Below are 17495 nucleotides of genomic sequence, written 5' to 3' on the forward strand. Positions count from 1 at the left end.
ACAGCTTAAATAAAGACTTCCGTGCTGTAGTTGCCTACATTTGGTCAAATGAATCCCAAGACTACTCTGTTTTAGAGTAGGCTCTAGAAGCATCTCATACTCAATAACTCACACCTGCAGAGGAAATTTAACTCTGAATTAGTACATTCTGGCAAGTATGATGAGCTTTATTCCCTGTAGCCCAGCCCTGTATGCACTGATTGCTCATCCTCCCCTTGGGTGGTGTAAATGACCACAGAAGATGCTGGCAAGAGCGCATCAATCTCACTGGCTCTGAGGGATCATCCAGAATTCACAGAAAGGAAATAATACTCACTTTTCAGTGCATTGGAAAAAATAACCCTGTACAACTGAAACCTTTTATGAAATAATAACAACCTCGCCCCAGCCCAGCTCAGGTGTATCACATCATTCCATTAGCGCAGACAGAAAATCGGATGGCATTGATTTTTCCAGACCTCTCAGATTCACTAGTGAAGGATCAGGACGACAAGTGGAGAGCATGGTAATTATACCTGCATCTTTTAAAATTCAAGACTCTTCTTTTTAGACTCTAACCCACCTATTTTCATCTTGTTTCTTTTTTTTTTTTCCTCTTTTCTCACAGTGTTTCCTAAGCCACATCTTTTTCCTAGGCTGTATCATATGTATGACCTTGACTAGAGAGCCTCTATGTTTTGTTCTTGAAAACATCACCATGCAGGTAACCCAACAAGCTTTAGGCACTTACATCCTCTCCACCTTACAGAAGTTACGAATCCACATCTTAATCAGTTGCTTTGCTTTGCCCTTTTCTCCCCTATAGTTTTATTATGTATGACAGCTTTTCGTGGATTTTCATAGTATGCACCACACTGCGAGCGAGCTTTGTGCACATACTTCCCTCAGTAATAGTTGAATAGACTTTCCTCTTTTCCCGTGTGTGATCCAATCATGCCATTACAACAGTATTTACTGTAGCAATCAATAGTAGGCAAGTATTCCTTTTTCAATATCTAGAGACTACGTCTATTTAATGGGCACATTTTTCCCATCTTAAAAATTATAATGTACTTTTTATTTCTATTATACAACTCCAAAATTGCTTTTCGCTGAAAATCCTGGTGTGGTTGCTGTTCAAACATGGTCATGATTATAGAAAATAAGGTTGTTGCAGAGCTCATGTCAACAAGATATTTGATGGCCTTTCAGTTTACTTTTATGTAATTTTGAAAAAGGAGTACCATGGGCTCTATTAGCACCTCAGCCAGATCTCTTAAAACAGCAGCAGGTGCTCTACAGAGCATCAGACATCCCATTTCCCCACTATAAAAAATGGCCATGATCATTTTTATATTAATGCTAAAGCTGCAATAGCTAGGAATAGAAAGTTTATATGCAGTATGGGAACATTGCTGCAAAAGAGAAATGTAATGTGGTTTGACAGATTTCATTTTCCTCCTACCCTTTCAGTTCTTGACCTTTCTATAGCAACTATCAACAGAGACAGAAGGTAATACTGATTTGTGTGGTAGTTCTGATACTATCAGCAACTTGTGGCCAATTTTCCAAAAGCACCTAGACAGAGTAAGCAATACAAACAATGAGAGAGATTCAGACGTCTGTTCTCTCTCCATCAGTCAGCATGAATCCATCACAGCTAAACAAAGATTCAGATTTAGCTTGGAGAGTAGATGAAAGTTTCTTCATTTACATTATATGAAACATTTACCGTGATATTGATTATCCATCAGTTTCCGGGCAGGCAGAAATTAAATTAACAGATTTTGAAGCCAAAGAGAACCATTATATAATTTAGCATCATTTTTTATATCACAGAGGCTGAGAAGTTTAATTCTATTACTCTCTCAAAAGAAAGACATACAGTCTTGATTTGAAAATGTCAAGACATTCATTACATCCCTCTGCAGTTTGATGCAATGGCTAATCACCCTGACATTGAATCATGTGCTCTACTTCAAATTCAGAGCTAATTCCCAGACTTGGGTTCTGGTTATTCCTTTCTTCTGACGAAGCTCTTTAGTAGATGGTGCTCTCTTCCTCTTACCCCCATTCTTTGTGAAGATACTAACCCTCTATAATTGAGTCACCTTCTGAGTTTCTTTTCAGTACAGTTAAACAGCCTGAACTTTTAAAATCTCACAGCGAAAATCGTATCTTCCAACTCTTGAAATGATAACTGTGGGTTTTTCCTCTACTTTCCCTGTTTTTTCGGTAGATTGATGCACCCTGACTTCGGAATAAAATGGAATATTTTAACATCATGACAAAGGAAGAAGGAAGGAGAATGCAGCACTCACCTCCTCTTGCTGGGTATAACTCCCATCTCCTCACTGTCTCCCTCCAGAGTGACCCTCCTCGCCTGCCACCATTCATCGTCCGAGGCATTGATGACGTGAAGGATGTCTCCATACTTAAAGCTGAGTCCTTGGCTTGGGAGGCCACTGTCTTTGCTCTTGTCATAGTCGAACATGGCTCTGTGAAAGGAAATAAAGATATGAAGACAGGTGATTATATCAGTCTTCGGAACATTTACTTCTGAACAATTTGTCATATTTTATGTTGCAGCTAACCCTTGCTCCTTTCCAAAGAGAAAGGTCTTGCTTGGAGGAAAACCTTCCACTATGAAGTTAATCTTTATACAATCCTCTTTTTTTTTTTTTTTAAGAGAAACTGAACAGTGAAGTATGGTATTTATTGTTTCACTTAATAAAGAACAATCACCATATCAGAGTATCTAGTAAACAAACGTGGTAGCCAGAAGCCCCTCTTGTCACATTGCCAACAGCAATTTGTGTCTATTGAGCTCGTCCTTTTGTCACACTTCCCAGTGCTCAGACAGGAGGTGTCTGGCAGACAGGGGGCATTGGGAGGACTAGATACAAGCGACCAAAACTGGGCTCAGGGTAATGCATTTCTTTAGGTGAATTGGTGCACCTGTCTTCTCATCTAGTTCTGACCAGAAGTGAGCTTTCAAAGGGAATCTCTTGATTATTCCTGCTCACAGTGATTTGGTTCATGTCCTGAAGCTGTGTTAGGTTGCACACGTAGGATTCCTGAAATTTGAAACTAAGCTGAAAGATGCCCTGACCAGAGTAGCACTAGTCTGACATACACCCCTCCAAATGCACTCAGGGTGCACAGAGCACCACTACTTTCACTATCCACATCCATTCCCCCTGTGCTGCAGCAACTGCTCAAGCAACCCTAGCTATTTCCTTTGATGCTGAAGATGTTTTCCACCAGTTTGAAGTGGACCTTTTCCTTGGGCATGCCTATGCAAAAAAGTCCCGTGTATAGGATGTGTATAGTAATATCGGATGTCTAGGGACTCCATAAGCACAAATTGAGAGCTAGCTTTAAGCTACCTGGCTATCAAATTGGGGCTGGGCATAGTGAAGCATGAACTTACTGCCTAAATATTCAACCCAGATCCTGGGAAAGACCTTCAGCCTGCCCTGAGCTCTGTATTACCAAGCTACAGAGATACCAGTCCTCAGCCTCATCCAGTCCTATGTCTGGCACCCACACCAGCAGTCTTCATGGTAGACATACTCCAGTTTCTCAGGGGAAGACCCTGAACATGAATACCAGCAAGGCTGTACCTGAGTGCAGGTTGCTTATTCGAGTTACCTAGCTAAAAATTCAGATCTTGGTTTCTTGCAGGAAAAAATACATGGGAATATTTTTCCCATGTGAAATATTGTTTAAAGATCATGCCTGTCAAGAACTGTTGTTTATTTCCTATAGGGAAAATAAAATGATTATAATTCTGACTAAAGAAGTGAAAGATCAGTAAAATCCCAAGAGGTGTATAATAATTCCTACTCTTTTATTGTCAGAAATAAAGCTGTGGCAATCTCTTCACTGGTAAACACTTCTGTGAGAAGGATTTGGTATAATTAATTGTTGTGCATTGTAGTGCAATTGCAGAGAATGATTGTAGCAGCTTTATAGGTAGATTTAAACCTCTCAAGACTACCTCTCATAATAAGGAGAACTTAGAAAAAACTTATCAGAGTTGTAACTATGCAACCAAAATAATTTAAAAGCTCTCGTAAGCACTTATTCTGCATTAAAGGTCTGGTTCAGGAGGAGGAAAAATGCTATTTGGCATATGTCTTCTCTTAAAGAGTTTACAGTCATGTACTAACATCTTCAGAAGAGCCTAGATAATTCCCTTCTCTGAGGATGAAGACAATAAATAATCCTGCTGAATTTTACATAATGCATGAGCTTAGATATGCTTGTGCTTTTCTTGGTAAGTGTTCTCGGACTATTTGTAACCTTCGAACAATTTTAATGGCTTAGCAGTGGAAATCCTTTAAAAACTTGGCTATATCTTAGTAAAAATTTACATTCATAAAGGATTCTTATCAGTAGTAGGTCATCTGATGCCTTCTCAAATAAGGCTTTCTGTGAGCACATATGATGAAGCAGCGTATAAATCCAGAAGCAGCTAAGTATCATCATTCACCTCTTCCTAACCAATTAATGACACCTGATCTCTGGAGAAATGGCAGTGCACCCATAAACAAGCATACAACTTATCATCCTCTTGGTATTACCCTTATCAGTATGCAGTGGTCTGAGTTTTATCACTTTATTGAACATTCATTGTCTTAAAAATTCACCAAATAATTGTGTGCCTTGCCAGGGAAGCCTATCAACATCTCAAAACCTTGTCCACACAGTTGGCAACCATGCTGAATACTGGGCAGATATGATGCAGTCCTGAATCCACGCATAATTAAATTACTCACAACAAATGTCAATATCTTCTGTTGCAGAGAATATGCAAGACTGTCACATCCCAGATGTAAAACACATGCCAGACTGGAAATGTTCAATATTTGTCAAGTTCTAACACGAAGGGTGTGTTTCAAAAGCATAGTAGTGGAAAAAAAGTAGGGCAGTGTTCTTTGTCCTTGAACAGACATTTGTACCTAAGAGCCCACATATTAACTTAAAATCACTGATTGCCATCGTGCTAGCTGATGTTAGCATCAAATGCAGATGGCAATGTTTGCTGCTGTCTTTCTTTGATTGGAGTAATCATATGCAATGCTAATTAAAATGAGATTATAGATCTCAGACAAGAGAATTTTTGAGCACCCTTTTCATTGAGTGAAAGATTTTGTGGCTGCATGCTCTACAGATGTTGATTAGTCCATTAGTGAATGAATACGCTATGAGAGCCGACTTCAGTGCTCTTTCCTAAACATTTCAAATTAAAACCCAGGTTTAAGTTGATAACATAACTGTATTTAAGCTCACAACTTTGATAACATTGCTGGCTCTGTAAAACATACTTTTGCGAGTGGGCAGATGGCCCAACTGTAAAACAAATCTTTGCTCTAGGCACTGTTGTATGCATGCAGAAATTAACACGACTACCTTGGGCAATAGAGAGACCTAGGCACACTCATCCTCACCTCCTCCTTTCAATTTTCAGGCTGTAAGTATGATTTGGATCTCTACATGTCCAATTGCAAGCTCTAGTTTTACTTATTTAAGAGGCTGACATGTCATTTCCAATTTTCTACCTCATGAACATAATCCACTTCTGTTTGTGCTCAGTCTTGCAGATGTATACAAAAATAGCACATCTGCATCTGTTGAGTGTCAACCAAAATGATACAAAATGAATGCGGCCAGACCTCTTGTTTGGTAAAAGAACTGGGGAGGGCAAACAGAAAAAGATGCATTTTTTTTGCTTTGCTCTTTCATGGTTTTGGACAATGACAACCCAGCAAACGACACTACATCCTGCAAGCACTGAAACTTTCATCAGAGAGTCAAGTCCAGCTCTCAGCAAAGTCTATTTGATCTATGCAAGCTTCTTTACCCTGAGAACATACTAAGGTATGTTAGATACCTTAGATAGGTTCTGCCATGCCATGAGGAATAACAGAGGAAAGGCTAAAACATAGCAGCATCTTTGCAGATTATTATGTGTTGAGGAGAGGACATAAGCAACTCAGTCCAGCAAGAGACCCTGCCTCGCACAGAGCACTCGTCACCCCTCTCTGAGAGGCGAGCACCATATTTTCCTTTCAGTTAAAGGACCAGCACAATCAGGACCTGACTGCCATAACTCCCCCAGATAAGTACTCTGCCAAAATGAGATGACTAAAAGAAACAGCAAAGAAGTGTTATTCAAACCAGCCAGAGGATTTAACCCATGAAGACATGTCACAGTGCCTCTCTCTGTGATGAGCTAGAGGTATCTCCACATAGTGCACATAGTGCAGATACTGGAGAGCTGGCCCAGCAGGGCTAAAGAGCTTTCTGAACTCGCTAACACGACTATATGTTTTCATATGGCTGAGTCTGCTTATTCATGGGTTGCTCAGGCAGTTCTTCAAGGCACTGAGTGGTAACTCATTTTCAGTGTCTTTTACTGCCATTTTAAATAACAATAATCTCAAGAACCTTAGAGCTTTTTAATGGCACTTATCTGACAGGCTTGGATGCTAACAGCTTCTTTTTTTCTTCACAACTAATAAAAGCCCATCTTAAAGAGCAGTTCTTCTTTCAGGTGTTTTTTATCCTCAGTTAACTGCTTGCATCCACTGTTCAGCCCTTTTTGGATCATATAGGACAGAACCAAGAGCTCTACAAGGCTTTCTCTATGGCAGTAAGGGCTCTTTTTCCAGTCAGCTGATTAAGTCTACTTTTGAACTGGCATAGTCAATTTTTAATAACAAGGGAAATCAGTTTAAATTATTTAACTTTCATTTTAGAGTTGTCACCAATGTCTTGAACACATCAGCATCAGAAAAACTCCTGTTCAGTATCTTCTAGGCAGCGCATTTCACAAAAACGATTCTGGGTTACACAGGATAGATAACACATTTTGAGGTTATAAATACAGTAAGGCCAGTGATTGCTGTGACATACACAGAAATAGGAAACAAAGCTTGCCACAGAGTAATTAAACAGATGTGGTTAAGTCATGATTTGCCATCTTAGTTCCCTTATTACAAAAATAGCAAGAGGAGTGGTTGTTATTATCAAAGGCCTAAAGTATATGTACCAAATTTCCATTAACACCTTTACATTTTTTTCCTCAATTCCCAGTTTTTGCATGAGTTTGGGAAAAATGTTTCATATCTGTACAACATTTTGAAAGTGGAAAGTGCTATTCAAGTGTCAAGTATTGCTGCTATCTTCTTGGTGAAACCCTCCTGCTTGTAGAAAATGAAGAAACACTCTTCTGAGAAGTGAAGCTGAAGGTGCAAACATTTAGAACAAGCTGGATACCACAAATATTTAAGATTATGTGAGTCTTGTTTCCTTGATACTATTCCAGACTTCAGAGGTGATCATTACACTAGGCTAATCCCAGCAGTAATTTGGACAGAACCTAACAGGTTTTATTTCTGTGCTTAGGAACACACATCAGTGTAAAACATGAGACAAGCATTTCACAACAGCATCAAAATTCATTGCTCAAAAATTATTTGAAATGAAAATAGTGCCAGTGCCAAGCTGTAATATACTGCCAAACATGCAGTGATGTGTCCACATGGCAGTGAAGACCACTAAAACAGGGGCATTTTTTTCCTCCATTTAGTGTAAATAATTCAGCACTTGAGGTAGGTCCAAAAGCTAAGTTGCACTGCACAGTAAATTTCTGTTTCTAATGACACCCATTCTTGCAGGTAGAGTAATAAATGTTTGACATATGAGAAAAAATATTAGCTTTAAGGAAATAGCAAATCAATTCATTGTGCGATCCCACATATTGCAGCCTACTTGCACCCACCATGCCTATATTGTTACCAGCATTTTAAGGATGAAAAATGAGATACAGAAAGACTAAGTGGTCTTGCTAAACCTGTGGCAAAAAAGGGAATTTAACAGAGAAACCTAGTTTCCTCAGCTAGTGCTGTAAACACCATTCGTAAGTTAGTAGTATTCATGATCTTCCTGGCAAGGCAAAGGATATTAATGCATTTACAGCACAGCAATATATTTTGCCGAATGCTCCTGCATGTTCAGTGTAAAAACCCAAAATCTTCAAAGCCCATATCACTGCACTATGGCCAGTAATCTCAATTTGATACAGTTCAGGTACTGCGTGGCAGCTTTATTTGCATCTTTGAAATTACTTTTGTCTTCTGGCTCAGATGGGACTTTGCAAATAAATTTACACACTGCTCTTTGCCATTTACTTGATTACGAAATGACAACAACATTTAGCAAGAGAGTTCTTCAGCTTCTGTAAACAGTCCTAACTCTTCTGCAATCTGCCAGCATATCTGCATTTACATCACTTAAGGATATTACTCTTTTCTCTGACAATTTTCTTAGCAGAGATTCTCAAACATCAGGCTTTATAACATCATCATAAGGGAGAGATACTTTATTCTCCTTCTTCTCCACAGCTATCCTACACCCCTCCTTTTTTTTTTTTTTTTTTTTTTAACAGATGAGGAAATCCAGCGCAGAGAGGTTTAATCATTTGCCTGGGTTTAGACGATAATTCAGCATCAGAATCAGACCCCAAGTTTCATAGCTGTCTTTTCTGCATTCTCAGTAATAGATGTATTTCCACCCACTTGCAGGCTCAGCTTGAAGAAAACATTAGAAGAAAATGAAAGAAACCCCAGCGTAATTCATTGCTATAGCTACAACAGAGAGCACGGCAACGCTGTGATAGAAGCAGCCATTGCAATACAATTAAGATGTTATTTAAAGGGTTAAATTTTCACATAGTGGCATGTCAATAAAAAATTTCAACTTCTCCTCCCAGTTTCGTTTCCATCTGGAGAAGCTGAATAGGTAAATCCTATGTGTAGAGCATATGAAAAAGTTGCTCTCTCCCTGTGAGGTGTGGGAAGCTCTGAGGTGCTGCTTGCTATGACTGGAGGCTGCCAGAATAGCCCCTGTGCTAGGGATGATCATGTTGTACATTGTCACCTCCTCTGAAAGAGTGGGAGGGGACTGTTTTATTAGCTTTCATTAGGAATACACTACCACAATGTTGTTTCAACAAAAAACAGATGAATATTTGACTTGTTGCCTACAACTAAAGATACTGTTATTCCCCCTTCCCTTCCCTTCCCTTCCCTTCCCTTCCCTTCCCTTCCCTTCCCTTCCCTTCCCTTCCCTTCCCTTCCCTTCCCTTCCCTTCCCTTCCCTTCCCTTCCCTTCCCTTCCCTTCCCTTCCCTTCCCTTCCCTTCCCTTCTTTCTCCTCTCCTCTCCTCTCCTCTCCTCTCCTCTCCTCTCCTCTCCTCTCCTCTCCTCTCCTCTCCTCTCCTCTCCTCTCCTCTCCTCTCCTCTCCTCTCCTCTCCTCTCCTTATTTCCTGTCTTAATGATGTTGCACCTTTTCATGAAGCTGACCCCCTCAACCTTGATTACTGCGGTTGGCCTGAGAGTGACAGCTTTAGCAGCATCTGTGTTATCAGATTCAGTCATGACAGGGCACTACAACGTGATTGCCATGTTCCCTTTGGAAGTTAGCACAGGTCAGGGACCATTCCCAGCAACAGTCTGGATGCACCTCCCTTTTATGGTGGAGAGAAGGACACTCCAGTCTTCAAAAAGGGCAAGAAGGAGGACCCGGGTAACTATAGAGCGGTCAGCCTCACCTCCATCCCTGGAAAGGTGATGGAACAACTTGTTCTTGATTCTGTCTCTAGGCACATCAAGGATAGGGGGATCATTAGGGGCACTCAGCATGGCTTCACCAACGGGAAGTCATGCTTAACCAACTTGATAGCCTTTTATGAGGATGTAACCCGGTGGATAGATGATGGTAAAGCTGTGGATGTGGTCTATCTCGATTTCAGTAAAGCGTTTGACACGGTCTCCCACAGCATCCTCGCAGCTAAACTGAGGAAGTGTGGTCTGGATGATCGGGTAGTGAGGTGGATTGTGAACTGGCTGAAGGAAAGAAGCCAGAGAGTGGTGGTCAATGGGACTGAGTCCAGTTGGAGGCCTGTGTCTAGTGGAGTCCCTCAAGGGTCGATACTGGGACCAGTACTATTCAATATATTCATTAATGACTTGGATGAGGGAATAGAGTGCACTGTCAGCAAGTTCGCTGATGACACAAAACTGGGAGGAGTGGCTGACACGCCGGAAGGCTGCGCAGCCATTCAGAGAGACCTGGACAGGCTGGAGAGTTGGGCGGGGAGAAACTTAATGAAATATAACAAGGGCAAGTGTAGAGTCCTGCATCTGGGCAAGAATAACCCCATGTACCAATACAAGTTGGGGGCAGACCTGTTGGACACCAGCGTAGGGGAAAGGGACCTGGGGGTCCTAGTGGACAGCAGGATGACCATGAGCCAGCAGTGTGCCCTTGTGGCCAAGAAGGCCAATGGCATCCTGGAGTGTATTAGAAGGGGTGTGGTCAGCAGGTCGAGAGAGGTTCTCCTCCCCCTCTACTCTGCACTGGTGAGGCCGCATCTGGAATATTGTGTCCAGTTCTGGGCCCCTCAGTTCAAGAAGGACAGGCAACTGCTAGAGAGAGTCCAGCGCAGAGCCACGAAGATGATTAAGGGAGTGGAACATCTCCCTTCTGAGGAGAGGCTGAGGGAGCTGGGTCTCTTTAGCTTAGAGAAGAGTAGACTGAGGGGTGACCTCATTAATGTTTATAAATATGTAAAGGGCAAGTGTCATGAGGATGGAGCCAGGCTCTTCTCAGTGACATCCCTTGACAGGACAAGGGGCAATGGGTGCAAGCTGGAACACAGGAGGTTCCACATAAATATCAGGAAAAACTTCTTTACGGTGAGGGTGACCGAACACTGGAACAGGCTTCCCAGAGAGGTTTTGGAGTCTCCTTCTCTGGAGACATTCAAAACCCGCCTGGACGCGTTCCTGTGTGATATGGTCTAGGTAATCCTGCTCTGGCAGGGGGATTGGACTAGATGATCTTTCGAGGTCCCTTCCAATCCCTAACATTCTGTGATTCTGTGATTCTGTGATAAAGGAAGGGATATGTGCTGTTGGGGTGGGCCATGGAGGATGCTCCCAGGCATGTGCAGTTTAGGGTGTTAGCATAGCTGATGGCACTGTATTGTTTCTTCACTTCATTCAGCAATTTCTCTATTCAGTCCAAGTCATTCTTTATAATTTTGTTCCTACTGGGAATCTGGCAGAGAGTTATGCCATGGACTTCAATGAAGAAAGGATCGGAGACAGCAGGATTAGTTCCAGAAAAATTTCACTAGGAGGAGGGAGATATTTTCTTTATGGTGTTTACATCAGGAAAGAGAACTGCCATTTGTCCTTGGGGAGTATTTTGTTCATTTTGCAGATCCGACCATGATTCTTAATGTCAGCTCCTATGAGCCAATGTTTATGCTGTTGATGGGCTTTTTTGGGTCTTTAGCAAGTGCTCATGCTCTCTGCAGGAAATGGGTTCTTCTGCACTGAAAAGCTCTAAGTCAACATTTACAGAAGTCTAAACTCCTCTAAAAATATGTATTGACCAATGAATATATGTTGTGCTTTCGTGGTCTTGCTATGGAACAGCATACAAGGTCCTATGCTAAAGGCAAAATCTCTCACAGCCACAATGAGGAAGGACTGACAGCTTTGGTCTGCGGACATGGACAGAACTCTCATTGCTCCCAGGTTTGCCTGGCTTTAAGCTCTTCCAGCAGGACTTGAAAGGTGGCCCAAGAAAGTGAAGCTCTTTCACATCTTCTCTTTTGCTGGCACAAGTGGAATTCATTACAGGGTACACCTGCTTTTTGTTTCTCTGGCATTTTATAGGACACAAAGGAGCTTCTGCTTGTAAACATCTGAAACCAGTATTAAGCTGTGAGCACGTGCCTCAGCCCTTTCCATAATTTATTGACTAGGAAAAACTGGTTGCCACTTTCATTTGTGATAAACACTGAAGCTTTTAAATTAATCTGCATTGTACTCAATGCATTCCAGATTTCCAGCTTTGGGGTTTGCATTAAGATTGGAAGACTGCATTCGGTCAGAACACTAATCAGATTTAGCCTTAGGTATTTTGACAAACTCCAGAGAAGATCTGCAGTAGCATCTCGATTCAGGAGTCCTTCAGCACTCCTGAATTTGTGTGTGAAATGTCACAATAAAACCCCAAAATTGTGAGTGAGTTTCAAATTTCACAGCAAACTGGAAAACATAGGCCATGTTTGTTCTAAGGTTTGTGGGGTTTTTTTTAAGAAATGAGATAATTTTTGACTAACCTTAATGTGGCCTGAGGCTTATGCATCAAAATTATGTGAAATTTGCAAGTTCTTGGGTTTGTTTTTTTTTTTTTTTTCTCCCCACGCAGACTAGTGAAGCTGCTGCTTGACAGCATCTCTGATTTCTGTGTGAGGAATCTGTGCAGCTTCTCAGCACAGATTCCTGTGTTGTGACATTTAAGATTATCCATATCCAGAAAGGAAAAGAAAAGCGACTGGATGTCAAATCAGGGATACTTTAAACTGCTGTGTAATTCACCTGAAATTGCAACATGTGGGTTCCACAGTTTGACACGGGAGCCAAAGAGTCATTTTGTGATTCTTAAAGAATTAGTAACTTATTTACTGTCTGAGAATATTCATTATGGGATTTTTTCCCTCCCAGGGAAAATAAAATAAATAAAATAAAACAAAATATAAAATAAAAAAAGTAAAATAAAATAAAATAAAACGTTTCTTTCAAAGGCAATGAGACTTAATGGGAACATTGTGACTCTGTGTAGCTCAGCCTGTAGCTACCCCCCTCCCTCCCTGCTCCCAAATGTCTTCCTTCTAACACAGAATACACTGTAAAAAAGCATTGATTTTTTTTTTGTAATTGGTCTATAATAAATCTGAATATTACAATAGCTCTCAAAGATCTGCTTTGGGTAGTTGGATTTTTTAGGTAGTTGTCTCAGATACCCTGTAGCTTACAATTGCTTTCTCTTAGTCCTAATCATGACCCCTATCTATTAGCAGCTTTTAAAATTACATTGTGGCCAGGCTGCCCACAGAATTCATTGTGTTTCCACTGGGTTATAATCAAAAGGAGATTTTCAGCACACAAAAGAACCCCACTGATAACATAATTATTACTACCAGCCAGATATATGATGGCTTCTTTGTTTTTTTGGACAAGGATATTAGACATCTGGAGAACAGATGAGAAAGCCTTCCTATGGAAAAATGATCCACATTTATGATTTTTATAATTTGAACATAATGGCAATAAAAAGAATGGTAAGAGATGGACTAAACACAATGCCTCTAGTACTGAAAAATACCCCACCAGCCAAAATTCAGACAATTGCGTCAGCAAAATGGAATATTTGTTTTTTTTTCCAGAAATCAGGATGTAATACTGGAGCATTGTCAGTCAGAATATTCTTACTTCTGTGCAAGAAGTGTAAGAGTTGGGGAAGTCTACAGACTTTCCTAGCATGGAAGTGCTCTTTTGTTCATGTCATAATAAATCTGTTTATTCATTCCAACCTTTAGAGATTATTTTTGAAAAAGAATTGTTCTCCAGCTATTGAAAAAGTGTAGGCAAACAAAACTAGGAGAAAGTATTAACGAGACAGAACATTGCCTGCTCTGTCTTTGATGAGAGAGGGCATTTTGGAAAAGTCAAGATATTTGTTTGCAACAGCTCTTCCTTAGTAACCGTTTCTGCTTGGCCTTGAATGTTGTCCTTTGACAATGAAAGAGTCAGAAGTTGGATTTGTGTTGTTATTGCATCAGCTGACTAAGTTCTTCTGAAATAATGAGGTGTCACATGCATACAGGAACTGCACCATGGAAAACCATTGAAAATTATTACGGAAATTAATTCTCCTGCCTAATGTGGAGAAACGTACTAAATCCATAAACTCTGCTGGATGCAAGTATTTGAGAAATCATAAAATCCTTCTGTCTCTAGGCCAAAACTTGAAGAGCTCATTAAGGGTTTACTCAATCAGTGGGAGGTTGCTGATAGAGTGAGTCCTTTGTGTTTTAGCACAGACTTCAATAGGAAGCAATGCAATTCTTTTTTCATTTTGACTTTGTGTCTTTTAAACAAGGGTGATTTTGCAAAGATCCAAATGCTATCAAAGTCTAAAACTGTTTTTTTTTATGGCAGAAAGGTCAAGTGGCTCTACATAACCTCTGGTTCATAAGGCCAAACATGAAATCTCTAAAAGCTACAGATTTACAAGGTGTAACTCTGTAGAATCAATAGATGTGCAACAATGCTGAAGGCTTGAGCTGCACTCAGCTGAAATCTTCTAGACTGTCATGGAAATAACAGAGAAAGGTTGCCTGAAAGAGCAGCAGCTGTGAGAAGAGATGTACTATTTGGTCAACCAGTTCTGTGGATTCCTTGAGTTATCTGTCAACCGTTACCTATCATAAAGAAGTTTATCCCCCTAAATATTATTCTGTGATTGGGTTGAATGTCTTCCTGGTAGATGATGTTTTCTATAAACCTCCATCTTCTGGAGTCAAATGAATACTTCAAACGCTCAGTTTTCATTCATGTCCTCTTCTCATGGAGAAAAGCTTGAAAATAAGATGCCAGAATACACAAAAGCAGAAATAAACAAACAAAAAGGGTAAATAAAAATAACAGTCTTTCATGTCACCTCGTCAATGTCAAACCATTGTGATTGTTTCTTCTTTTTAATGGTTAGATTTGGTGGTTTCACTCTGTGTGCTGTTGTCAATCCTCTTTAGAAACAGAGTTTGAAGAAAAAAGTGCTGAACAATCACTATTACTAAAAATATTTAACAGCAGCAATATGTTTTAATATTTATTAAAAAGAGTTGCAAGAGGATGATGATAAACTTCTTAGCTTCTGTCCATTAAACACAAAATTAAGCCCATGCTGCACTGAGCTCCTTGCAGCTCATCATTCACTCCATTGCATTATCCACACCCTCCTTCCCTGGGAGCTGTGACTCTCATGCGCTCAAAAGCAGGATTAAGGGTAACATCAGAAGTTCCCACGTCCCATTTTTAAAGGTAAATTAAGCACATCTGAGCCTAAGTTTTGTTGACTTTCAATGAAGACTTTGAATTGCTAAGTCTCTTTGAAAACATTACTCTAAGCAGCTTTAAGATTGACAGAATTTGCCTTAAGCTGTTCGAAGGCTGACAAGACGAAGGTCTAGTACAGTAACAGAAGTGCTTTGATTCCTTGCTCTTGGATGATGCTAGGACCTAGGATAAGCCATTTTTTTCCTCTACCATGAACAAAGTTCAGGGTTTTGATGGTTTTGTCCATAATGACACTTCCTTGTTCTGTGTGTAATTTCTGATTTAAGCAAGGACACTAAGCAACAGAACTGAGACCTTTCCTTTTAATATCTTCATTTAAAATGAGTCTTGTGGCAGAAAAAAAAAAAGCCTAAAAATAAACCTTCCAGGAAGCCCAGTTGTGTTCTTCTCCCCCCCATCCCTGCCATGAAAAGTTTCTACCTATACTGGCTTAAGTTTACCTTGATTTTAAGACATTCCTATATCCTGCAGAAAAAAATGTACTACAGATCCCTACTTCTATTTAGCAATTAATTTTAGATGGGAAATGTTTATCATAAGACATGTCCTTAAGTTTAGGCAAAGTAATAATAGCGGTCTCTTGCGTCAGGCTTCTAAAAATAATTTTCTTTAGCATTTGAGTAATCTGACCAATTTCAAGCAGATTACATGTACTTAAAGTTATGCATTGAGACTTATCTGTGCCACACATACATTGTATGTAGTATAAAATAATTCATGGATGTAGTTGCTTTTCTAATATTTCTCACAGGTAAATATTTTCTATCAAATTTATTTTTAAAAAATTAACTTTCACATTTCAGGATGTAAACTCAGTTTGAAACCTTATATACCACTACCATTTCCTAAGCCTGAATCAAAGGATTGTGTCATGCTGGAAGCTGGGATGTGACACACCTTAATGTTAGATTTGTATGTGCAGGAAATACAAGACTGAGCCAGCAATTATAAAAATCTAGCTTATGTCTTTGGCAGCTATAAATGAACAGTAACTCTCACTGGTTTATAGGTCATGCTGGCATCTTTCCTCTGTTTTAAAAAAAATTGAATAATGCCCTCTACAAAGACGTTTTGTAGCTGGGAAAGTTGTAGAAGACATTGGTTTAACAAGCATGTCTTTGTGTGTCATGTTCATCATGGGATGATCCAAAAATTTCCTCATTTTATGTTGCTTGCTGACCTTGATGAGGTACTTGATGAGGCTTCCTAGAGAGATGGTGGATGCCCCAAGCCTGTCAGTGTTTAAGAAGCATTTGAACAATGCCCTTAACAACATGTTTTAACTTTTGGTCAACCCTGAGTTGGTCAGGCAGTTGGACTAGATGATCGTTGTAGGTCCCTTCCAACTGAGATGATTCTGTTATTCTATTCTATTCTATTCTATTCTATTCTATTCTATTCTATTCTATTCTATTCTATTCTATTCTATTCTATTCTACTTTTGGGGAGGAAAATCCTCTATAAGAACAATAAACCTTGTCATTACCAAGGAAGATGCATGAGGTCAACTCTCTGGCTTCCACTGTAGGAAGGAGGAGCACATCCCACTCTCCCAATAGAGAAATCCATACAAACCATGACAAGAACTTTTCTGAAAATCCAGTCTTTGATCTAACAGACCATGTAGGACTAAGGAAGGGTGCTGGACCACATTCACATTACTCAGGGATTAGTTCATCACTAGTGGAGCTGCTCTGAACACGTGAGAGAGGGCAGAATCTGACCAGGAGGATGGTGAGCATTGGTGCAGGCAGCGCAGAGATTCTGCAGTTTTGGGAGATATTAAAAATTCAGGTGGACAAGGCCCTGAGCAACTTAACGTAATTTTGAAGTTGACTCTGCTTTGAGAGGGGTTTGGACATATAACCTCAGGATGGTCTCCTCCAAGCTAAATTACCTATGATCGTATCTATTCAGGAGAACTGAAGTATACAATACGTTGAGACACAGGAGTTCGTTCATCCAGATCATATTTATCACTATTGAGCATATCAAGAATTTTTAATATATATTCTTTATAAAATGACAGTCAGACTTTGGTGTCTGAGAGTCATAATTTTCTGCAGTGGGTAAAAATAGTTCAAGCAAAAATAATTTAAGCAAAAATAATTTGCTTAAAACTTCCTTGATGCATGCAGCTGAGGATGGTATAGAGAGGCTCAAGCTACATACAAGTTCAAGTGATGTTCTCCAGAACTGTGCACTGGTACTAACCCAATCTTAAAAGCATTATAGCCATGTTCAAGTTGTACCTCACCATGGCTGGTATGGCTGTACTGTAGTGATTTGGGAACTACAGTGTGTCTGGTAACTCAGCCATCTTCGGACTGTGTAGGCACCCCTGGTGTCACTGTGGGCTTATAGCAGGGAGGGTGTTCTTTTGTTCATATATTGGGAAAACTAATTAGGTGCAATGCAGAGATTATTAGAGGAATGTAAACTCCCTAGACAGTAAAGAAGAGAGCTAGGTACCCATGAGAAAGGAAGAATTCAGAGCATTTACATTAA

At 40.0% G+C, this 17495-nt stretch overlaps 1 protein-coding gene across 7 annotated transcripts in view; it reads right to left on the minus strand.

Annotated features, from left to right (window-relative positions):
* The window catches only part of DLG2 (discs large MAGUK scaffold protein 2), a 1096363-nt gene that overhangs the window by 53195 nt on the left and 1025673 nt on the right, over positions 1 to 17495 (minus strand). For all 7 annotated transcript variants that reach the window (XM_068425103.1, XM_068425108.1, XM_068425110.1 and 4 more), the window contains one exon: positions 2301 to 2477. In XM_068425103.1, coding sequence (XP_068281204.1) covers positions 2301 to 2477 — 177 coding nt within the window. The remainder of the gene's footprint in view (positions 1 to 2300; positions 2478 to 17495) is intronic.

The sequence above is a fragment of the Nyctibius grandis genome, chromosome 2, assembly GCF_013368605.1.
Source record: "Nyctibius grandis isolate bNycGra1 chromosome 2, bNycGra1.pri, whole genome shotgun sequence".
Taxonomy (NCBI): Eukaryota; Metazoa; Chordata; class Aves; order Nyctibiiformes; family Nyctibiidae; genus Nyctibius; species Nyctibius grandis.